Source organism: Mixophyes fleayi, chromosome 2, assembly GCF_038048845.1.
Source record: "Mixophyes fleayi isolate aMixFle1 chromosome 2, aMixFle1.hap1, whole genome shotgun sequence".
Lineage (NCBI taxonomy): Eukaryota > Metazoa > Chordata > Amphibia > Anura > Limnodynastidae > Mixophyes > Mixophyes fleayi.
Window position 1 is genome coordinate 291,341,647 of NC_134403.1, and position 25,726 is coordinate 291,367,372.

Here is a 25,726-nt window from a genome sequence, read left to right on the forward strand (position 1 = left end):
TCCCTTAGGTTTATGGATGACATTAACTTTCGGGGTCTATTTAACAAACTGTGATAACCAAAAATCTAGAGAAAACAGCTGTTTTCCCTGGAAATTGGCTATTGCAGGTCTTCTCTCAATCTATGAAGGGGTTAATCAGAGATTTCTCCTGCAATAAGTTACTTTTCGTTTGTTACCGCAGTCCCCTTAGAACTCTAATCTAGGTATTAAGGATTTATCAAGCAGGATGGTGTTAGCCTACCATTTTCCTATGGGTTCCAGTGAAGCTGTGATTTGCAGTGATACATAGTATGTGTTACTGCTATATAATAATAAATAGACCTCTTAAGCAGGAAATACCAATAAGAAAGTGAGGACACAGATTGTGTTAGTACATAGTTTTTTACAGCCATTTGAAAAAGATACAATTTTTGGTGTCAGCGCACTTTAAAGCTCATGCTCCTGTATTTTTTAGAGAGAAAGGGCTGAGAGTACAAAGTAAATAATAGGAAAATCATAGGTAAAGATGAAGAGGGGAGAACTATGATGTGACGACATATAGGCTTCATTGAGGATACCCCTATAAGAAGAATGAAAATTGTTGATAAATTAGTGGCGCTATATAAATAGTTGCTGATGATGATGATAAGATGAAGATTAATGATGAAGTTTCAAGTGGTGATGATAAGAGAGCAGAGAACGCAATTGATAGATAATATAATGCATGATTCATGTACAATACAAGACCCTCTGCTTTATGTAAAGAAGGACAACATGTTATAAGTCTACAGTAAAATTATGGCCATGTTACAAAGATAAGTTATATTTTGTGAAGCACAGGAATAGCAACTTTTTGAAATGCTGAAATATGATTATTTGCCCTTTGTTCATTGTAGATGGAGGATAATCTGAAGCCGTTACGTCCTTACGAACGTATAGATACTCTTAAACAGTTCCTGGATTATGACAGACATGTTTTGCGGTTTTACTGCTTTTGGGATGACACACCGTCACTTTTTGGAGACCCAAGAGAGCTAATTTTACATTATTTTCTAGCTGATGACACTGTTGAAATCATAGAGGTCATACCGCCTAATTCTGGCAGAGAATTTGTTCCAGTCTTTCTCCACCGAGGAAAACTGCCCAAGGTGAATAATAATAGAAAATTCGTAACCTGACTGTGTTGACATAATCACATTTCACAAAGCTCAGGAAAATGTATAGCTGCTCCTCAAGTAGCGTAGCAGAGGAACAGAGCTTCAGGGGTGTTTGCTGATGGTAGTGTTGCATGTTTTTGTCCATGCTTGTGTAACATTTGTATAGCACTTTGTTTTTTAAATATGTATTGGTGATTTGCACAAATTTCCAGATATTGCAGAAAACTATCAATTTAATCAACCATGTAGCTCTGTAAGTTCTCTGTGTGACGGTGCACATCTCCTTTCCCCTTACAGCTTGGCTCAGCACAAGTGTATAAACCTGGAGAGATCACAACACGCACCGTCCTGAATGTTTTTGGCCCATTGGGACACGGAGGTCGTTATATTTTGGATAATCGTAAGGTAATATATGTTTAAAAGATTCCCATGACTCTTTATGCTTATTATGTTTATAAGGTAACTGGAACATGAATGTAAGAGACAAGATTGTGTTTTGACAATTGCAGCTTTAAATGTTATGTTTGTTAAAGATATTGATTGTGTTAGTTCAGTAGTCGGTACTGAAGTGAGTGACACTACATACATGTAAAATAGTGCTACTATTGTAGTAAAGGAGGAATAGAAGTCTAGAGGAAAAGAATTATCTTACATTTCTTTGACTTAAACAGTTCAGCTTATTTAGGAAATATTGTTTTAGTTTATGAGCTCCCTAGCTGAGAAATTCAGTTACAAGTCCTGACTTAAGTTGTGTAAAGTAAGTTATTTAGTTTTTGTAATATTTTGTATTAGTAATCTTAGCAGCAGTAATTTGAATACACTTTATGAGGAACAATTTTTAATTACACATTAGTTGACCAGCGGCACACACATTTAGATGTTTAAATATTGTACTTCTTTATTCTATGTCTACTCATATTGAAGGAGCTGCCATAGACACGAATAACATCTCTACATTCTGTGTATGTCTTGTAATTGGAATGTAAGTGAATGGAATCTTATAGTTTTACAATGAGGGCACTAGGAGATGTGGCGGTGTGGCATACCACCGTTAACACCCCAACTTCGATCACTGTGTGTGTGTATGTATGTGTGTATGTATATATATATATATATATATATATATATATATATATATAGGAATATATATATATATATATATATATATATAGGAATGTGGAGGAATGCAGGAACTTTATGCACTTAATGTGTCTATGCAAGATTTCAAGTTTTGCATCCATATATCTTCTGCAGCCATAAAAATGCAAGTGTATTGACGCATTTTTGCTGTGCGCTAAAGTAGCAATTTTATGTTTAGTCAGACCCTTACTCTCCAGAGAAAATACTATTATTTCCAGGTAAGGTAAATTTTGTCATTGATTAGTCACAGAATACAATTTGAAGAATTTTATTAGTAACGTTTAATATACATTCTTTTACAGACGGGAGCTGTGAATCAGGAATTTTACAAAGATTCTGATCTGACAATTGGCGCTGCAATCAGTGCATGGGGGCGAAATATAATCCTGTGTGACTGTGATGAATTTACCAAGAATTATTACAGAACAAAATATGGAATTGGTAAGACAGTTGGACTATTAGTGTTAATTCTTGAAGCTATACTGTATACTGTATGTACAGAGTAATGTTCTATTGCTGAGCAACTGGGGATTCTATAGTCAAAAACCATTTCTTCTTTAGAAGCTTTGTTTTATAGCTATTTTAATTAGTATTACACGGGCTACATTAGATATGTACCGTTTCGGACTAGAAACAGTTATATTGTTATCAAGAAAATTAATACAGCATTACACATTTCTGTTAAAGGCTACTAAATCTAAAATACTAGCAATCATGTAATACTCACAACTATGTATGTGTAAAAGGTAAAAATTTAGTAGCCGGGTGGGGGTAGTTGTAATACTTTGCAAAAATAATAAAAAATGTTGGAGGTTATTGCCCACACCTGCCAGGACTGGTCAGACGGGTGGTCGGTCAGTGGTCTAACACTTGCTGCTGGCTGCAACGCTTATATGGTGCTTGTTCTAATAGGAGAAAAAATGGTTTATTTTATTATAATAGGACTCTGATGGGATCCAAGAGCCGTGTGGCAAGTAAAAACCGCCGGGTGGAGCACCCGGGAAATAGGTGCTGGGGGGAACACCACTTAGGGTGCCATGGTTTAGTGGTTGCCCACATTATCAATCATTCATTGTTTTTATTTTCCATGATGCACCCTGCACTGACTGCAAATTGCTAACATAGAAGGTAAGAAACCATCAGCTTCTTACCTCTATACATTGGGAGTGATGTCATAGCCCAGCTACACACTTATTGACAGACAGAGGACAGAGGAGCAGAGGATGACACATTTATCCCTTCCCCGTCCCCCCACTCCACACTAGCTAAAAAGTTGTCGGCCTGTTGGTCCTCCGTACCATCCATGACATCATCATCATCATCATCATTTATTTATATAGCGCCAACATATTCCGTAGCGCTTTACAATTGGGGACAAACATAGTAAACTAATAAACAAACTGGGTAAAACAGACAAAGAGGAGGGAAGGCTCTGCTCGCAAGCTTACAATCTATTGGACAATGGGAGTTTGACACATGAGGTTAAGTCTACATTTGCAGTCGGCCCAGACAGACTGCAAAAGTAAAAGTGACTCATAAGCTAAATGATCCTGTCACACAACAATGTTGGTCAAGGGGTAGTTGTATAACAGGTGGTAATAGGGTAATTTAGTGACGTTAAGAGGGTGGTTGAGGAATATTATAAGCTTGTCTGAAGAGGTGGGTTTTCAGAGAATGCTTGAAAGCTAGTAGACTAGAGGAGAGTCTTATTGTGCAAGGGAGAGAATTCCATAGAGTGGGTGCAGCCCAGAAAAAGTCCTGTAATCGGGAACGGGAGGATGTAATGAGTGTGGATGAGAGACGCAGATCTTGTGCAGAACGGAGTTGGCGAGTTGAGAGATATTTTGAGACAAGAGAGGAGATGTATGTTGGTGCAACTTTGTTGATGGCCTTGTAGGTTAGTAAGAGTATTTTATATTGGATTCGGTAGAAAACAGGCAGCCAGTGTAGAGACATACAGAGTGATTCAACAGAGGAATAACGATGTGCAAGGAAAATCAATCTTGCCGAAGCGTGCAAAATAGATTGTAGGGGTTTGAGTCTGTTTTTTGGAAGGCCAGTAAGGAGGGAATTGCAATAGTCAATGCGGAAGATGATAAGTACATGAATTAAGGTTTTTGCAGTGTCTTGTGTGAGATATGTGCGAATTCTGAAAATGTTTTTTAGATGTATGTAACATGATTTAGATATAGAGTCAATGTGGGGAACAAAGGATAGGTGTGAGTCAAGGATTACACCTAGGCAGCGAGCTTGTGGGATGGGATTTATGGTCATGTTTTCAACAGAGATAGAAATGTACGATAATGTACAGTATACTGTATTCATCCTTGTTATGTAAGCAGGGGTAGGCTGGTCTGATCCTATAGTGGGCTACCTTGGGCTCGGTCACAGGGCTGCCTGCATTTATTTTTTCTTTACAATTTTCCTAACAGACTGCTGTGTCAAGTCTTGCCACCCGGGCTAAAATTTGCCAGCCCCCCCTGTATGTAAGGGCCAATGATATTGTTTTTTATTATCAGCCATTTCAGACTATATAGGGCTTCCTGCAATATTGTTCAATAGTCCTAGAGACATAACGTTTGGTTTGCAGAGAGAAAAATGCTTCTCCCTTGAAGTAGGCCTTCATCCAAGATATCTCTAGTTATATATAGTATTAGTAGTAGGTAGTAATATGTATTATTGGTAGCTCATGTAATGCAACATGCATTATAGGATTATAGGATTAGTGGTCCTTTAACTGAAAAGATAGAATTTGGTTTAAATAAGGATTTGCAAAGGAGTATTCCTTTCCTCCCAACATTCAGAAAGAAAAAAGCCTGTATAACATCAATCCACAATCTGACCACCAATGCCTCAATTTTCTGTGATCCCACCCAGTTCTGATAGGTCACAGTTTTTTGGCTCCAAAAATTGGGAACAGTCTTTAAACATTGGGGAGCTGAGGGTAATAACACTGCAATACATTTGATATGTAGATACTTGCCACCTTTTTACTGCCAAGTACAACTGCGGAGGGGGGCAGAGCGATGCAAATACTCAGTTAGCCCAACAGCACATCTGCACCTCAGCAAATGGTGTCAAATAGGTCCACATTATGGTCCATGTTAACTGTGCAGTAGAAGAGCTATTGTACTGAAATGACCCTAGCACCAAGAAATATATATATATGTGTGTGTATGTATTGTATATATGTATATATATATATATATATGTGTGTGTGTGTGTAAGCTGGTGAATATAATTTTATGAAGCCTGAATTAAAACTGAATCGGCATGACTTTTTTTTTTATAAAGTTATCTAGTTATCATTAGATGTGCTCATTGAACATGCCTCTGTTCCACTATGCGTCTTAGGTAGTTGTTTGTATACTTCATTAGGAAGTGAGAGATCATGAAGTTGTGGATGCAGGGAAATCACATGGTCATTTAATATAATGTTGAGCAGAATTTTAATGTATCTCAAAGCCTTACAGAATCAATGTAATTATGTTATATATGTGATAGCATACACATTAATGGCTGTAAGGTGCTTTAGTAAACTGAACCCATATGTATCCAGTGCTTTATGTAACACAGAATGAGATATTCTTCATTAATATTTGTAATGGACAAATCAGTGCATTGAAAATCTAATCTCTTTCTCAAATTAAATAATGTATCTTTATCCTTATAATATTATTTATTTGCATGAAATACTTCTTTGTAATGTTTATTTTAGATGAAAAGTTGAAAATATACATTGTTATCTATGGAAATATATTTATACAATGTGTATAACATATTTAAAGGATTTAACATAGTTCTTCTAATTACATTCACTGTGGTATATATCTAATTCTTGTAAAGCAACACTAGGTGGCATACAATTGCCATTTATTCTTGTTCCTGTAAGATGTACTATATTATCTTACTGTTAAGCAGTTTTACACATTCTGATTTTATCCGTCCCCTGTTTTTGTGTTTTGAATTACAGTATGCCTATTAGCATAAATATGGTATTATACACCAAATTTTATTTCCTATACCCTGCAGCTCCGTTCTCTTGATAAGGTTCATGGAGCCCAGCAGCTGACCGACATTCCTTTCAAATAATCTCATCTAAATGTCAAATCATTAACCCTTAACATGAATAGTTTGATCATATCGTGCTGTGGTAGGCAACATGACATTTTTCAGAAGCTCCACGTGTGGCTTCAAGCAGTATGCACATAATAGATGCATTTAACACAGACAGGTAGAAGGGGACAAAGTCAGCCCTTTACTACACAAGCACAGACCCCAGTCACGCCCAAACACCCAAATGTAGAGTCTATTGAACACACATCAGTCTGCTCTTGTTTTACCCAATTACTTTCCAGTTTTAATAACCTAAATTAAGTATTTAATGTTAGAATTTTTTTAACATGAGTTATTTAATTTGGCCAAGTTTATTGCAAGTGAAAATAGTTTGTACAAATACAGGCAAATTAATGGCTCTTTGAACGTATGCAATTATGCATGTACCCAGCATGTTCATAGTACCACCTTTCAGCAAAGTACACACAAATACCCTTCTTAATAAAACTTTGAATTTTGAGAGTACAGGAAATATTCTAAATAAAAAATACAATATTGTTATGTAGAAATCCAAGTCATTAAGGATGATTACTGTGAATTTTAGTATGTAGCCATCTAGTGTATTAAAATGTAGTAAATACTAAACACTAACATTTCAGCCCTAGAAGATACTTAGTTTTTTGTTTTGTTAAGTTGGAGCTATTGCTTTTCTCTTCTTGTTATACTTGAAGGTCAATGGTAATGACGGAAACTTGACATAAGGTTTAATAAGCGAGTGATTAAGCAGTTTAAAGCTGTATGGGTTGAAAAAGGTAGAGAAGCAGCACACTATGCATGACAAACTGGCAGAGAAAGGTCATGTATGAGGGGTGTTTGCAGCTTTTGTTTGAGGGTGTATGGGTTAATTATGTTTAGTATGTGTAAGTTTGTGGATGTAATGCTCACTTGGTGGTGCAAAGGCGTGGAGGAGGAGAATTACACTAGTATGCAAACTATGGGATTATAAATAGTGGATATTCATTGCCAGCAGTGTCATTAGACAAACCTAGAAGGTTGCCTCATGGGGCCTAAGACACTGAATGAGTGACATAATGTCACATATCCAGTGTTTCTAATACCCATTGGTAATGTTGGAGGCTTGATAAGTGAATTAGCAGTATAAAGTTGAATGGATTGAATTTTTTTTATAATAATTAGCACTCCCTGGAGTATGAGGCCAGGCATAGGGCATAGGGCATAAAGAAGCTAATCAGCAAATATCAACAAATGTCACAATTCTGTAGCCTTATAAAATAAGCTTTTGTAATGCTTGCTGACATTCCTTGAGTGCACTCCCGGGAGGACACTACAAGAACGTGGCACAGGCCTCGCGTGAGTAGCGTTGACACGGACAGCCGTGTCAATAGGGGAAGCATGGCCAAGTGTTGAAGAGCAAAAGTGGCGAACTCGATTGGCTGACTTTGTACCTGTACTTTTAAAGTAGGATGCACTTTGTTCATGTAATAAAAAACTTCAACATCCAAACATGCCTTATGTAATAATGACCATTCCAAAGTCCCTATTCTCATGATAAAATTAAGCCATAAATGAGTCTAAACTGAACATTATTTTAGCAGAAAAGTTTAGTATTTTAATTAATGGAAGGGGTGGTTGTAATGTGGTGGGAGGTTGGACTTTCGTGTGATGTTGTCGCAATATACATCCTCAAAATCTTCCACTTATGGCTGAGCTTTAACCGAATATACCTGCAATAAAAATTAGTTGAAGTGAATAGCTGATCCACCAGTATCAAATGCGATTCAAGACATTTGTGATTATTTTTCACTCTGTAAGTTATTGGTGAGTCACCAATCTCTGTTGGTAAATGGTGATTGTGTTCCGGTACACTGCTCAGTGATCTGTATTATGTATTATAACAGCATCCTCCATTGTCTTGTGAATTACATTGTACTTTGTATTTTGTCTTTCAGAGGACTTCACTCCAGTTCAGTACAAAGCTCCCCCACCTCCAAGAGTGGAGAAACAGTTTCCACCATACAATGGCTTTGGTTCTGAAGAAGATTCCCTTTGCTCTTGTTTGGGACTCTTACCAAAACCACCACAGCGAGATTTCATTAAATTTATGGAAAAAGACAGGTATTTCTATAGTTGGCTGCTGAAATTCACATTATATTAGTGCAAGCTCACTGCCATCATCATCATCATCATCATTTATTTATTTATATAGCGCCACTAATTCCGCAGCGCTGTACAGAGAACTCACTCACATCGGTCCCTGCCCCATTGGAGCTTACAGTCTAAATTCCCTAACACACAGACAGACAGACAGACTAGGGTCAATTTGGTAGCTGGCAATTAACCTACCAGTATGTTTTTGGAGTGTGGGAGGAAACCAGAGCACCTGGAGGAAACCCACGGAAACACGGGGAGAACATACAAACTCCTCACAGATAAGGCCATGGTCGGGAATTACTCATGACCCCAGTGCTGTGAGGCAGAAGTGCTAACCACTACGCCACTGTGCTGCCAGCAAAAGGACAGCTACTATATAATCCCAGTAGCTGCTATGGGCTACATGATGTTTGCACCATGATATAAAATTAAAATCCACCCTAATGAAATATTTGTAATATTTATGTTCCTATTATTTTAAATAACTATATTGGATTCAAATAAGTTTATATCGTGTTTGCGCTACATACATTTTATAATCATATCCTTGTCATTTTTCATGTATAAAGTCAATAACAAGGATAGATTAGAACAGGGATTGGCACGCAGCGCTGTGCTGTCTGGCACGCCAAGGCGTCTTTCACTCAAGCAGAATATCCCCGAATTGGAACTGTTGCGCATGCGCTGTAGTTTCTCCCTGCTCCCGTTGTGGAACTGAAGACTTAAATGTCGACGAGATGAGTCACACACACATTTGGCTAATGTAGCATAACGTTAATTGGGGTACTTGTGTGGCATAACGTGAATGGGGGCACTTGTGTGGCATAACGTGAACTGGGGGCACTTGTGTGGCATTATGTGAATGGGGGCACTTGTGTGGCATAATGTGAACTGGGGGCACTTGTGTGGCATAATGTGAATGGGGGCACTTGTGTGGCATAATGTGAACTGGGGGCAGTTGTGTGGCATAACGTAATTTGGGGCACTTGTGTGGCATAATGTTAACTGGGGCCAATTGTGTGGCACAATGTGAATTGGGGCAATACTGTGGCACAATATACTGGGGGCTTTCTATTTCTATTGTTCTTCCAATACACTAGTAATATTAGTCTACAGACATATACTGTCCCAGGATTTCTCTGCTCTGTGACTGGGATGAAACTTTTTTGTTTGTTATGCTAATTTTGCTCTGTGTTTAATGATGGATACACACAACAATACTATGATATGGGCTTTTTTTAAAAAAAATAAAAGTGTAAGGGCTGTTACAAGCTTGTTTATTTCACAAGGCAGATGAGCTTACAGAGTACACAATGTTTCGGGAAAGGGGGTTTCCAGTAATTACTGACCCCTGAAGAAGGGGTAAAGAGACATTGTGAGCTCTATAACCCCACTTGTCATGTGAAATATACAAGCTCAGAAGAGCCCTTTGAAAACTAAGCCTATCTAAGGTGTGTTACCTAATATAGAATTATTTGCATTTGTTTGTGAACCCCCTCTCTATACCTTGTTTGAGTCCGACAGACAGTACATGATCTACAATGTACAGGTAGATCTTGTCCAGTCATAAATAAAGTCCTAGGGGTATATTTACTAAACTGCGGGTTTGAAAAAGTGTAGATGTTGCCTATAACAACCAATCAGATTCTAGCTATTATTTATTTACATTCTACAAAATCACAGATAGAATCTGATTGGTTGCTATAGGCAACATCTCCACTAGTGTCTAGCTAGTGGACAGGTTCAGTATGATCATATGCAAATAGTTGTCAGCACAAGGCTCCATAGGATCCCATGGGACTTGGGGTCCAGTCTCAAGCATGACAGTTGCAAGCCTTATTGCTGCACCAGTGTGTAGGCCGCAAGTCTGAGAAGGCCCCTATAGCATGTATGAAATAAGGCCAGCATGTGACTATGACTTTCTCTTTTATACACAAATCATTAAGTGCAACTAAATAAGTCCATATTGCAGATAAATATCTACTTACGGTGTGATAAAATTATGTGTTCCATAAAATGTATTATTTAAAACTCTACATGAGTTTAAAGCTGGGTCCTATATACCTTTGCCCAACACTGCTTTATCACTCCTGGAACGATAATCTTTGAGCTGGTGACCCATGAGTAGAGATGCTCAAATTATTCAAATCTGTTCAGAATTTGAATGTAGCCAGTTTGTGACCTTTGCACTTGTTCACAGTACAAATGTGATTTTTTTTTTTCCAATTTGAATTCAATTGGAAATTCATAGATGGAAGTTCAAGATCGAAGGTCCAGTTTGCAGTTAAAAAAAAAGGCGTTAAAGTAAACTATAAAATGTTGCCTGTTCAAGCTTAGGTGGGTACATTTTACAGTATTTTTTTAACATTTAAACAGCAAACATTACTATTTCGAAGTTTGAGTTCTAAATTCACAAGCAAAAGCGTTAAAAATACTATCAAATTTTAAATGCGAGCAAGCAGGAACATGGTTGAATCTTCTTCCCTTGCTTTAATTTAGCTCAAATTCTTTCTAAAGTTCAATAATTTATCACAAATTTTCAAACTTTAGCTGATTCGACAAACCGGTTTGAAATCCTCTTTAAAACAAATTGGCGCATCCTCTGCCCATGGTGCTTTCTGCCAAGTTGTGCAATCTTCTCTTCTTTTTTTCCATGACTAGCTTTCGCTGTAACCGACATATTCTGATACATGTTTTAACCAAGAAGAGGATCTTTTTGTGGTGTTTCTCAAGTTAAAATTTGCCAGAATCTGGTGTTATTTTAAGAAATTCTATGATAAAACCAAATCAAAAACAAACCTGAGGATTGTACTCAGCAATTCTTCTCAACAGCAATCTTATGTCAGATCCTCTGCTACAGACATTAAGTATTTTATTCCTAAATATATATGATGTATTGTTTCTGTCATGCAAAGTCATTATTCTTATTGTTTATTTTGGTATTTGCAGCTCCTTTGTAATATAATTATCTTGTTGAGTGAAGTTGTTTGGCTCACGTTGCTGTGGAAAATGTATTGAATGACAAGTACAAGTGGCCTGGTTTGGCTTTAAGATTTAGTTTCATATTCGCATAATACAAAGACTATTATTTTTGTCTCTTTTAAACTTTTGTCTGTTCTATTTGTGTCATTTATATCTCATGGCTGAACATTGTGAGTGATAGAATAGCAATGTTGTTTAGAATACGCGTACCTTAGTAAATGACTGAACCGGGCTTTTTCTTCTGATACTGTTATCCTGTAGTAGCTGCTTTTTACAGATCATTATATTGCACAAAGAAAAGACTGCCACGTATATCAAGGAGCTGTGCTACAAAAAAAAGACATGGACAATTCGTGACTTGATTTTGCTGTCACACACATGAAGTACAAACATACTGGAATGAATCACTTTGATATTAAAGCTCAGTTTGTTTGGGATCCTGATTTTTGGACAGACACCCAAGTGTTTTTAAGACTGGCTAACTGAACAGCATAGTATCTCTTTTTCTGCATGCTGTGTTCAATTCTCATTATGTGTTAATATTTGATAAACTGCAAGTTAAAAGGGCAGTATTTAAAATTTTACAGAATTGTATAGTGATCATGTCGGTTGGTTTGGAGTTAGTACAGGTCTGGCCAATCTGTGGCTCTCCAGCTGACAGGGCATGCTGGGACTTTCACAACACCTGGAGAGTCACAGGTTGGCCAGGCCTAGTACAGTGCCTTACATCCTCCTCTTAGAAGGTGCTGTGTAAGAGCACATACTCACCGGCAGTTGTACATACATTTCTGCTACTTGGTCCTGCATTTCCCCTGGGTGTGAACACATTGTCAATGGTCCTAAAAATATTGATCAATAGATTGCTACAAGAATCACACTTTCCATATTGAGGATGCTGGCTTCAAACGGTGGTCAATGGACCAAAAAGGCAGACTGCTATCTTCAAGGTCTGTCTGACATTCAGGTGAGTACTGATGGTGTGGTCCTCATATTGATTAAGAGATCACTATTTTGAGGGCTGTCCTCACTGTATTCAACACTGATGATTACAGGTCAGCATAATACAGTAATACCCATGAATACGAGCACCAACATGCGGCTGTGTCACAGTGCCAGGTGCGACTGTGTCACAGTGGCACCAAAAATTGTAGTTATATGTTGGCACTCTGGGATATTTGGAGCTTCCATACTACTATGAAAGTGAACTCTAGCCCCAACAGTACACATACACTCATACAAACATATTGAAATGCTCAGCCAATGTTTCATTATTTTTCAAATACTGTGCATGTTCTGAATAATTTCTCATTCCCTCTCATTTAGGAATGGCCTGGAAAGCAATATTCTTAGGTTTGTTGCAAAACTTATCACTGACAATCCAATTGATAAAGAACGTAAGTTCATCATCTCCTATTTCTTAAGTGATGACACCATTGCTGTGTTCGAGCCATCACAACGAAATTCAGGTATTACAGCTGAACTGTTTTAATGGTTTTAATATATATATGTGTGTGTATAGTTTAGTCATAGTCAACATTTTTGACTTGCTATACATTGATCCTGCTTTGACCATAATTAAATAACTAATGACTTGGTGTAGCTATCATTTAAACAATAAAATGGGAAACAATATATAGAAGCATTGTTTAGCCCAACACAACTGTTTGAGGATTTTTTTGCCAGTGTTTCTCTAGTAGACAATGATGATGGCAGAGACATGGCGAGGTGTGACAGAGTAGGACCATCACTGTTGCTCTTAGTTGTGTCAGGGCTTAATGTAATAGTGCTGGAGCAAAAGTATCATTTGCACCATTTGCACAGGAAGATTAAACGTTTGCCTTTGACCAAAATATTCATATTGGGTCTCATTTAGATTCTGGAGCAAAGCAAAAAAAAGAGCAAATTTGTACCTTGGCAAAACCATGTTGCACTGTAGTATCTCAACTCTAAATTGCAGTGTAAAAATAAAGCTGTCCAGTATTTGGATGATGATGATGATGATGATGATGATGATGTGTGCTACAGGCAAAAACAGCCTGTATTGCCCCTGCTTGCAAAAAATATAATTGCATTTGCACCTTTTGCATTGCAACATGGTATGTACAGTATGTACAGGAGCAAATTTGCTACTTTAAATAGCTTTGCTCCTAACTCTAAATGAGGCCCATTATGTCTATATGCATATTGTACGAAATCTATATATCATGCTGTGAAAAATTCTACAGATCTCATTGCTCTGTAAAGGGGTCAGTGCCAGTGCTATAAATTGAGGTATAACATATATTCTCAATATTTAAACATTATTGGACACCGGATACCTCCTTGCAATTCTCCCATTTGTCCAAGTGATGTCTATGTGTCACAAACTGCTTTTGTGAAGAGATTATGTAGCACTTATTGGAACTTCAATTGCTTTTTCGGGATTCAAATGGAGCCTAGTACATTTTAGAACTTATTTTCATATAAGGGCACCTTAAGGGTGTGTGGAACATGCCTCTGTCTAAACTTAATTGTATAAATCCTACTTTGTTATTGAAAGATTCAAAGCTGCCTGGCGCAACTTGCTGATTTCTCATTGGCCAGCGAAAGTATCCAATAAAAAGGGGCTTTTACTCCCAAGCAAACTACTGATATAGAAGTCAGTTAAGAGGGCTGGACTTTTGTTTGGCTAAGCCTGTGGGGAAGGAATACTTATTTGAGTGAGCAGTAGGGAATTTCAAGATGACAGGACTGGAGGTATAAATATTGAAGAAATGCTGAATAAGCCTTTGTCAGATCCATCAGAAGTATGTTGTTGAACACGTTGTCTATGTATAGTGTCAATATGGCTCACAGAGCCCGACAGGGCCTGAGAGCTACTAACCCGCTTCAAGCTTTGATCATGAAGTTTAGTTTGCTTTGTATACATCATTTTAATGGAAAATATATTGTAGTTGCTTGATCCGGGTGTAGCACCTATTAACGGTACTGACTACCCTGCCACAGAACAGAACGACATGAGGATTCCGAATGAAGACTACACTGACCTGTGAAAAACCTACTTACCGGAATGCAGATGACTTCACATCACGACTCCCTGTCTTGTCGGCTGCAGAAAATGACGTCATGAGCAAACGCGACTTGGCTTAAAGCGGCTATGGACGGAGCCGCCTGTCATTTATGTAAAGTAAGCACTGTTTTAGAGATTAGGGGTGTTAGGGATATTATGGTTAGGAGTTAAGGTTAATCCTAACCCTAACCTTAATCCCTAATATAGTACTTACATTACATAAATGACAGGCGGGTCCATCCATCGCCACTTTAAGTCGCGTTTGCTCATGACGTCATTTTTTTCTGTTCTGTTCTGTGTCGGGGTAGTCAGTATCGTGAAACGGACTACCACCGACTTGATCCAACTTTGCATATCACTGTAAAATGCAAGAAGCAGCCACTTGCATTTTATCATACATCTTCACCTCATTATGCTCATTTGTTTATTTTGTTTGCACAATGATAGGAATCCTTGGTGGCAAGTTTTTGGAAAGATGTCGTATTAAGAAACCAGGACAAGAGTTATTCAAGAGCGAATTGTCAGAATACTTCAAAGCTGCAGAACTGTTTGTTGGAGCCAAGGTTCATTTTCATGGCTACAACTTTATCTTAGTTGATGCAGATGAATATGTCTTCAACTACATGGAGAAGAATGTAAATGAGGTGAGCATAATATTTACTTTGCTTGAAATAACCTTTTGTATTCATTTTGTAGTCAACCCTAATATTTCCCAATTTGCATTTTTTCATAATTACCAATGCCATATGCTTCAGTCTGTTCAGGTCCTGATGACGGAGACAACTCTAAAAAGAATGTAAACTACCATGATGACAGGAGATTGGGGGTTATATACTAACACAGTATTCAAACATAGCTCCCAGCTGTCCTGATTTAGGTGGGACAGTCCCGATTTCAGGGCTCTGTCCCACCATCTCGATCGGGACAACTTTGTTCTGTGGGTGGGAAATTTGGGAGGTATGACTGATTCACTGCTGCTCTGCATGGCAGAGCAGACATGAACTGCTGCTGCGTGCATTGGTGCGCACGGCAATGAATGGTGTTTGGAGATTAGGGGAGGAGAATACATGGTAGCTTCAAAATCACTAGGTACGCTCCTGGTGGTGTGACAGTCCCCCAGTCATGATGTGACCACTCTCCCATGTGATGTGAACACATCCCTATCTCGGGCACTCCAGGGTCTTGTATCAGCTATGTATTTGTCAGTAACTAATATAGAGCCCATCTGCAGTTCCATATTTCAAGTATTTTTCAGTTGGATGTTAACTAAAGGTTGTAATACTCTGATTGGCTGCACATGTGCTCTGATTGGCTACAAGTTAGTTTAGCCTCACCTACTTCATATTAACCTACCCTAATGCATGAAAACAAAATAGAAAATAAAACAGAACATGCTCTTACCCTAGTAAAAGGTGCCTTACAGGGAGAGCCGCCTCTAGCCACTCTCTGATCTAATATCTTAACATATATTCAAACAGTCACGCAATATATTACCTCTATTTTGTCAACAAATCTCCCGTAACTAGTTTTTTACCAGTCACAAACCGCACTCTGTGCATTCATGACCCATGAGTTTACTGTAAGGGAACACACAGGATTCCATTCTAATCCTTGCACTCACCTCCCTTATACTACAGATTTAACTGGTCAATTCACAACACAGGCTCACACTTCCACAACTCTCCGCACTGACAGCTACTATTAAGGCCCGTAGCAAACCTATGACTTAATTACCCAACTGTGCACACCCTGTGCTCTGATAGCTAAAAGACTTAACACTTCCCACACTGGGATACTATGCTCCTTGTTACACGCAGGTTAGTCCTGCACACGCCAGCAATCCAAGGGTTAACACTTAACACCTCCAGACTCCGTTACACAAATGTACATGAAGGCACACACTAGGTCTTGAGAAAGCCACAGAGCGGAACGCGCGTCGGCGTCTCGTCTCACCTATCCTCCATACCATCAGTTTCTCCAAAGAATCGCTCCCCAGTTTCTATTAGGTAGGGAATTATCACAAAATCCCGCGATTCTTGAAACTTAGCCTCTATCAATCCACAGTGCCTCCATTGCAGCCTATTGTGCTTATTACTATCAGATTGGAACTGGATCTTACCTGAATTTAAATCTTATGGCTGTCTTTTAAGGATATTCTATGGTTATCTTATTAATACCGTATACCCGTTGTCAGCTTTTTAAGAGGATTATAATTATCCTTGTTACATAATATTGTAACGCTGATCTGAGAAAGTAACTTTATTTCTTAAGCGGGCACTGCACACTCGGTATTTGCTTTCATAATAGAATTACAACTAACCGAGGGGTGTATTAATGCATCACTAGTTATTTATCGGACACTTATTACACCAGCTGTTGCTCAAAAGGCATATTATTGTTGCTCTATTTAAGTGAGAATCATTATAACAATGAGGATATTGGTGGGACTCTGCAAATCACTTTGCATTTTAATCACTTATCACTTATTTTTTTTTTTTTTTTTAACTATTTATTTTGAGAAATCGCAATGATATACAGATACAAGTCAACAAATTAGTGCATTGCGGAAGTAGAATAAAAAAAAACCAAAACAAAACAGGAAGCAAAGCAAGACATGAATAAATAACAATGTAACAGAAAATTAAGTAATGGATATGTAAGGCATCAACAGAATGCCATTGAGGAAACAGTAAGTATACCATTGTTACTCAGGATATTCAAACATCAATAACATTTTATAATAGTATAGAGGGGGATAAGGGAGGGGGGGGGGGCACTGGTCGTCACCTAAAGAAAATAGATAAATAATAAAAATAAAAAGAAAACATTCTTCCCTTTATCTTATTTTTTTTTTTTTTCCCCAATAAAAGAAGTTCAGGAGAGAGTATTACCTGGGTATTTGGGACAGGGGTAACCGCTTCAGGAGTCAGGTCCCTTATGCCCATCACTTAACAGGAAGGAGTAGGTGCAGGAGCTAAGGGGTTATAAGTAAAGCCAAGGAGCCCAAATCTGGTGGAATTTATCGTCCTTATCGTGGAGGTGGTATGTAATCCGTTCCATCCGTGCAATGAACCAAATATAGGATCGCAGAGCCGCCATAGAGGGGGGTTCAACTTGTTTCCATGACTTAGCTACTAGACATCGCGCAGCAGCCAGGACATGGGATGCCAATTTCGCAGACTGTCTATCATCATCAATCAGAGGGTAACAGAGAAGAAAAGACCATGGGTCTTTCCGGACGGGGCACGGAAGGAGGGAGGAGAGGAGGGCCCTAACTCGGTCCCAAAAGGAGGATATTTTAGGACAGGACCACCAGATATGTAAGAAAGAACCCATCTGGCCACAACCGCGCCAGCATAATGGAGAACTAGAGGGGAACATTTTAGTAAGTTTGTCAGGGGTGTAGTACCATCTATAGTATATTTTATAAGCGTTCTCCTTAACTAAAGTGGAAATAGAACTGGTGGCAACCTGTTCCCTTATGGTTACCCAGCAATCCTCCTCTGGGGGGGGGACCCAGGTCCCTCTCCCACTCCCTCTCATGCCTACCGCCCGAAGGTAAAAGTACATCAAGAATAAGGCTATAGATATAGGAAATCGTGCCCCTACCCGAAGGTGAGGAGAGACATAAAGTTTCAAAGGGGGAAGCACGAGAGGGGGAAGGAGTCCCCCCGAGGAGAGAGCCCACAAAGTGCCGTAACTGGAAATACTCATAGAATTTAGGATGGAGACTTGGGAATTTAGAGCGCAGATCATCCCAGGAGATAAAGGCACCATGAAGTATTAGATCCCCTGCAAATCGAACACCTGCAGAGACCCAGGGACTATAGAAGGCAGAGGAGAGCCCAGGAGGAAAGGCAGGGTTACCCCAAAGAGGTAGGACAGGAAAAGAGGATATCGGGATTTTGAGATGGGGTCGGCAGGTCTCCCAGATCGTAGCTGAAAATAATAAGGTGGGGCATCGGCCGGTAAGGGGAGATCTAGCTTGTTTTGAGAGACCCCAAATACAAGAAAGAACTGGAAATTTAAGATAGGCGGATTCAATGTCGACCCACGACAATTTCGCAGGGGGTGCAAAGGAGGCTACAATATGGCTCAGGTGAGCCGCCCAATAGTAAATTTTCAAGTCCGGGAAACCCCTACCACCACTTCTGGTGGGTCTCTTTAAGAGAGCCAGCTTAATCCTGGGAGACCGACCGTTCCAGACAAATCTAGAGAGACATTTTTGGAGAGATGAAAGATCCGAAAGGGGGACTCTAACAGGAAGGGTCTGAAAGAAATAAAGAAGCTTAGGAAGGAGGTTCATCTTGACAGAAATGATCCTGCCCAGCCACGAGATGATCAATGAGCGCCAGGAGAAAAGTTCTGATTTGATTTTAGCAAAGAGGCCCGGGTAGTTCTCCCGATACAGAGAGTCGTAGGAGTCGGTAACAAAAATACCTAAGTATTTAATTTTCTTTCTTTGCCACCGAAAGTTAAAACGGGAGGTGAGTGCCAGTCCCTCCAGGGAGGGGATATTAAGGAGGAGGGCTTCCGATTTTGCAATATTAATTTTGTAACCTGAAAGGTGCCCATAATGGTGTAAGATGTTGAAGAGTCCGGGAAGCGACTCCCCTGGCTGCTGGAGAGTCAACAGGACATCATCCGCAAAGAGAGAGAGCTTACTCTCTAAGTCCCCCGTTCGCACACCCCGTATATCTGGACAGGCCCGGATAGAGGCAGCAAGAGGTTCTATAACGAGGGCAAAGATGAGAGGGGACAGAGGGCAACCTTGGCGGGTGCCGTTGGATATAGTAATAAGGTCTGAGGGAGAGCCGTTGATCATAACTCTTGCAGTGGGTCGAGAATATAAGGCTTGAATACCAGTAAGGAGGCTACCGGAGATGCCAAACGCCAACAAGGCTCGGGACATAAAGCTCCAAGAGATCCTGTCAAAAGCCTTCTCGGCATCGAGGGAGAGAATGATAGCTGGATCCTCCCTGGTATTAATGATATGAATCAGATCAATGACTCTCCTGGTATTGTCTCTGGCCTGACGGCCCGGTATGAAGCCAACCTGATCGTAATGTACAAGGGAGGGAAGGACCGAATTTAATCTATTAGCCAAAATTTTAGCATATAATTTAACATCTGTATTGAGTAGGGAGATAGGGCGATAACTAGCGCAGTCATGAACATCTTTACCCTCTTTATGAATGACCGAGATCCGGGCCTCCAAAGAATCCCTGGACCAAGAACCTCCAGTCATGATTGAGTTGAAGAGGGTGTGCAAACGAGGGACCAGAAGCCCAGCAAACCTCTTATAGTAGACAGCCGTGAAGCCATCAGGCCCCGGAGCCTTTCCAGATTTCTGGGACTTTATAGTCTGTACAATCTCCTCCTTAGTAATCTCATCCCCCAGTAGAGTACTAGCCTGTGGAGAGAGTTTTGGAAGCTTGGCAGAAGAAAGAAAAGACTCAATCAACTGTGAGTGTTGCTGGGATACCAAGGGGTCAGAGGGTTGGGGGAGGTTGTAAAGTTTGGTGTAGTACGATTGGAAGGCGGCACGTATCCGCTGAGGGTCATAGTGTAAAACCCCGTCTGAGTCCCTGATAGCAAGGAGATTCCGGGCCGCTATCTTAGCTCTGAGTTTGGTGGCCAGTAATCTATCGGCCTTATCGCCCTTTTCATAAAAGCGCTGATTGAGCCACTTCAGTTTAGTAGCAACCTGGTGGGATAATAAGAGATTTAATTCACCTCGCACAGAAGCAATTTCCTGGAGAACCAAGGGATCAGGGTTCAATTTGTGACGTTGCTCTAGAGCTCTCAGCGAGTCCGTCAGTTGGATAGTTTTAGCCAGGCGAAGTCGTTTAGTCCGAGATGCTAGAGCAATAAGATGACCCCGTATTACCGCCTTATGGGCGTCCCAAAGAGTCATAGGGGAGATATCAGGGGTGTCGTTCGTCTCAAAGTATTCAGAGAGAAGAGATTGAAGGTGAGTAATAGTATCTTTATCATGTAGGAGTGACTCATTAATTCTCCAGGTTGCTTTAGGAGGACGGTGGGCAAGGCCGGTAAGTACAGCGGAGACAGGGGCATGGTCCGACCAGGTGACAGGAAAGATCTGGGAAGAGCTAAGTTTAAGAGTGAGGTCGTGGCTGAGCAGGATCATATCAATCCTAGAGTAAGTGGTATGGGGAGAAGAGAAGAAGGTATAGTCCCTGGCCAAGGGGTCTAGTATTCTCCATGAATCATATAAGTTGTGGAGTTTCAGAAAAGCCTGTAAGGCAGCAGTAGTGTGAGCATCTCTCCTCGGGGAAGAAGAGGAGGAGACCGAGGAGCGATCTATAGTCGGAGCTAATACAGCATTGAAGTCACCAGCGACAATAAGTTCACCCTGGCGAACACGCGCTAACAGAGAGCCCAATTTCTTGAAGAATTTATGCTGGCCGGTGTTGGGTGCATAGAGATTCACTAGAGTGCAGGGGAGGTTATTTAGAGTGCCTATGAGAATAAGGAATCTACCTTCTTTATCCTTATGACAGTCGTGGAGTTCAAAAATTAAGTGGCGTGCAAACAAAATTGCTACTCCTCGCTTTTTCTGCCTATGGTCACAGGCATGGTATGTCAGGGGGAATTTTTGGGAACGAAGCTCGGGGTGGAGGTGGTTGACAAAATGTGTTTCTTGTAGAAATATCAGGTCTCCTTTAAGGGACTTGAGAGACGAATGGAGCTTAGCCCGTTTCTGAGGGGAGTTGAGGCCCTTGACATTATAGGAAATAAGGTTAAGGGTCATAGGTAGGTCAATGGGGAGAGCGCTAGAGACCATAAGAGGGAAGAAATATCAGGGAGGAGAAGAAAGAAAGAAGTAAACACAGGGAATGACTTGGTAGGTGACGACCAGTGAGGAGAAGGGATGGAGGACCAGGGGTTAAGGGTAGAAAGGGACCGACATAGCGGACCAAAGTCCACTTGTCGCAAGTGCTGGTGAGGGATAGGACATGATGGAGAAGCCATCAAGGGGACCAGCATAGAGCCTTAGGCTCTAAGGGGGGTGGTGAGCTAGGAGCAACCAGGAAACGGAGGGCCGGGGGACCAAAGAGGAGATCCCGAGTGACCAACTTAGTGTGTTTGACCTATGGAGAGGGAGGGGAGAGAAGAAAGCAGGGGGGAATTACTGAACCCTAAGGTAAAGTAGGGTAATGGGAAATCAAGGGGAAGACCCATCCAAAGAAATATTCACCAGCAGAAAACATATGATGTGAAATAGCAAGTAATTCAATAACAAGAGCTACATCCTAGTGGCCCCATGAGGAGTCACCGGATATGGCCCGATATAAAAGCAATATAGAGAGATTCAAATAGACAACATAACGGCCGTAAATACAGCATAGAAAGAATTAAACAAATTAAAACAAAACATCACAGTTACTTATCGGTGGCAAAGGCAGGAGCAGTAGTCTGTGCATCGTCAGAACTTCATCACACCTAGAAGAAAAAGTAAAGAGCAACAACCCGCCTTCTCTGGAAGCAGACTAAAACAAGACAGCAGACAGTGGAAGGCATTACAGTATCAGGAGGAAACATTATAGTTTCAGTCCAGTAGAAATGGAGGACGAAGGCGGCTGAAGACGTGACTGCCTTGAAGTCTATGTCCAGTTGTAAGACTATTCCAGGCAGCTGCGAGGACCACATCGGATCCTGTAGAGGAAAGTGCGTCCGCACTTTGAAGAAGGTGCAGGAACCAGAAAATGCTGGTCAGGGGTCCGTAGATTGCGGCTTAGAATGGCGAGGGACAGTTGACCAGTCTCTACGGGGAAGCCGCTGGGCTCTCGGTGTGGAGGGTCCCACAACATTAGGGGCCTGAGAAGCTTCCGGAGGAGCATTTTGGTTTAGGCCAATCTTTCGTAGAAGGTCCTGCGCTTCGCCTAGACTTCTAGCTGATAGTTGTTGGTTTTGGTACCAAAGATAGAGACGAAATGGGAACCCCCAGCGATACCTGATGTTGTTCTCCCTGAGGATTGAAGTAACAGGCTGGAGTTCTCGCCTCCGGGATAAAGTGGTGGGAGAGAGGTCTTGGAAAATTTGGAGGGTATGCCCTTCATAAGATAAAGAAGGAAGCTTTCTAGCAGCTTGTGAGACAGCTTCTTTGGTCGAAAAGTAGTGGAAGCGGAGGATAACGTCTCTAGGTGCCGATTGGTCAGGTGGACGGGGTTTAAGGGCTCTGTGAGCTCTGTCCAGCAAGAGTTGGTCTTCCGAGACTTCCGGAGCAAGCTGGGAGAAGAGTTTCCGGAGATAGGGGTCTAGGTGTACAGGTTCAACAGACTCTGGGACGCCTTTAATTCGGAGGTTGTTTCTCCGGGCTCTATTGTCCATATCTTCTTGGCGCTCGTGGATAGTATTGAGCTCCTGGCGGACTTGAGAAAGGTCTTCAGTCGTGGATTCCTGAAATGAGATGATGTCATCCATTTTCCTTTCAATATGATCCGTACGAGAACCCAGCGAGGACACCTCTGACCTCAGACTATGAAGAGCGTGCTGAACTTCAGCGTGGACTGATGACCGAAGCTCTTTCATTTCCTTTATCAAAGAGAGAAAGTCTTTTTTGGTAACTGGAGCAGACACATCTTCGTCAGAGTCCGAGTCCTCTTGGGAGTGAAGAGAAGCTGTTTGTTCTGTTCCAGAGATTGAGGAGGTCTTATTAGGGTAATATTGGGAGATACTCTTAGAGTGGGTTTTTTTATTTTTCGGCATAATTACGTACAGTAGGGTCAGAGATGAAGGATTCGGGAAAGGTAGGTCAAATACAGCAATTTTCAGGACAGGAAATTCGATCAGAAAAGGCCACTCGGGAACGAGATACCAGCTACATCACAGAAGCATAACAGTAGAGGACCCCGGCCATCCGCATTAAGCCAGGCTGGAAGCTAGAACATAAGTCCAAGCCGCACCAATAGATGGCAGTGTCTAATTGGTTATATGTGAATATAGACAGGCAACAAATAAATTCTTTACTTGATGTGGGTTGCAGAGCAATGAAGTGTCTCAGGCTGCTGTCATCTGCAGTAACAGACAGAAGAAAAAAAGTGCCCCACTTCTCACCTGAGCTCTAGACGTAGCAGACTCAGGAGGGAGATTAGGATTTATCCGTCTGAGATCCAATGAGTGAGCTACAGCGTGGGCTCCTCTGGGTTAGGAGTGCAGGATTTTCAGGATGCACAGGGGGATGGAGTGTACAGGCGGTGCGCAGGCAAATCCACTCCCAGATGGGCACATAGATGAAACAGCTGCTGTGGAGTGTACTGCTGGCAGCTCACCTCCTCCGCTGCCCCAGCTCCGTGGGGTTTCAGAGATGCAGAATGCAGCAGCCAAGTTTTTTTCCCCTCGAGTGACCGGAAGTGCGGATCGGGGACTTCCGGTTCGGCGGCCGGGGAGAATCTCCGCAGAACAGGTCCCAAACGCTGGTAGGAGCACTGCCCAGTTCTCCGGAGGACGCCAGCTCCCAGGTAAGGGCTCGAATGAGTAATAGGGGGGGGGGGGTGTTTCCCCCCGGTGGGTTCCCGCGAAGTGAAGCACTGGTAAGACGTCAGCGGGGATGTGGCTAATTGTCGGGACTTCGGCCGCGAGAGAAAGGGTTTCTCTGATCCCCCGATAAACCTGGGGCCAATACGAAACCACGGCTGGTACTATCTAGGTCCACTATGACCCGAAACCACCAGAAAAGTCGTTAATTAACAGGAGCTCTTGCACCTCACATCCGCCGAAGATGGCCACCAAGCCACGCCCCCCTTATCACTTATTTTAACCTTTTTTCCTTTAATTATTTTGCTCATTTCTTTCCATTATTTTAACTATCTCAATAAAAGTTATGTTTTACTGAGCACTACAGGAGTGCCTCAGATTACACTGTCTATTTTCCCTCCCTCTCCCCCTTTTTCCCCTCCTTATATCATTTGACCACAGTGTTGGGTGCACCCCCCGATGAGAGTTTTCTCTATTCGGGTTTATAATGAGAATATTACATTAAGTGCTCATATTATCTTGCCTGGTGCGGTTTTTCTATTGTTTTGCAGTTACACACTAGGCTCTGTAGACAAATATATTAACCATTCGCACTTCAGCATTTAAAGGGTTAGCATGGTTAAGCAATCTTCTTTATAAAAGGCTGTGAATTTGTGTAGAGCAATAAGGACAGCACTTATTACATTTTTAGATTTAATATACAAAAAGTACAATGCTTACAGACAATAAAAACAATCAATAAAGATGACAAAATTTTCAGCAAAACAGATTAAAAATAATAGGTCAAAGTTTCAGAATATAAACTTACATACGAGTTGTATAATCTGCACCAAGCGAAAGTGGCTTGGAAGATGGACAGCTTATCAATGTCGACTGATTTCACAAAAGTCTGACAATTTAATGTAACCAGTGTCATCTTTTTAAAGACACTTTTACACCTTTCACCTCTAGGGGTTGCTGCCTCCAGAGGGCATCTGTGACACCATTTACAATCACAATTTACATCTCCCGTTTTAACTCCCGGTGCTAAAATGTGACCTAACTTTCCTGGGAAGTGTCACACAGACCCAGTTTTATTATTAATAAATCCAATATAAATTTACAAGTCTCCAGATACCAAACATTAATAGGTCCAGTGTATTAGGTGAGCTGATACTCTTTTCCTCACATTTCCCGGAGTGACAGACAGCTTTATTAGACGTATGGGCTGCTCTTCATCATGCTATTTATAATTATGTGATTGATCACTTACTTTATTGATCTTAAGTGGTATTTTGGAAACTGAAATATATTTGCCTATATAAAGTATAGCATGTCATCATGGGGTCTCCACAACATGCTGAGCGGTTCCTAAAAGTTTATTCAGGTGTCATAACCCCATCCTATACCAGGACATAAGCTCACCCAAAGAGGTCTTTGAAGCTGCTCAGCTTTCCTTAAAGGTGACACTGTTATCTTTTAACACAGAGGTGGGCAGAGCCACCAAATAACACACACCAGTAATTCTGCCTTTACATTGTACACCTTAACAGAGAAGCGAAAATTATCAATGGATTCATTGATATACAATATTTACACTGCAGTTGCTTATGCTCCATTCCCCCCCCCCCAGTTATGTTAACTGTAATTCTGCTCTGTTCACTACAGTGCCTATCAAGTAGGCTCATAATTAGGCAATTTTTTCCAGTGA

General features: G+C 40.8%; 1 protein-coding gene across 1 annotated transcript in view; it reads left to right on the top strand.

The window, feature by feature from the left end:
* Positions 1-25,726, top strand: part of EFHC2 (EF-hand domain containing 2) — a 67,705-nt gene that overhangs the window by 9,084 nt on the left and 32,895 nt on the right. The window contains exons 5-10 of the mRNA XM_075198174.1: positions 876-1,127; positions 1,434-1,541; positions 2,579-2,717; positions 8,303-8,468; positions 12,810-12,952; positions 14,983-15,179. Of these exons, the coding sequence (XP_075054275.1) occupies positions 876-1,127; positions 1,434-1,541; positions 2,579-2,717; positions 8,303-8,468; positions 12,810-12,952; positions 14,983-15,179 (1,005 nt within the window). The remainder of the gene's footprint in view (positions 1-875; positions 1,128-1,433; positions 1,542-2,578; positions 2,718-8,302; positions 8,469-12,809; positions 12,953-14,982; positions 15,180-25,726) is intronic.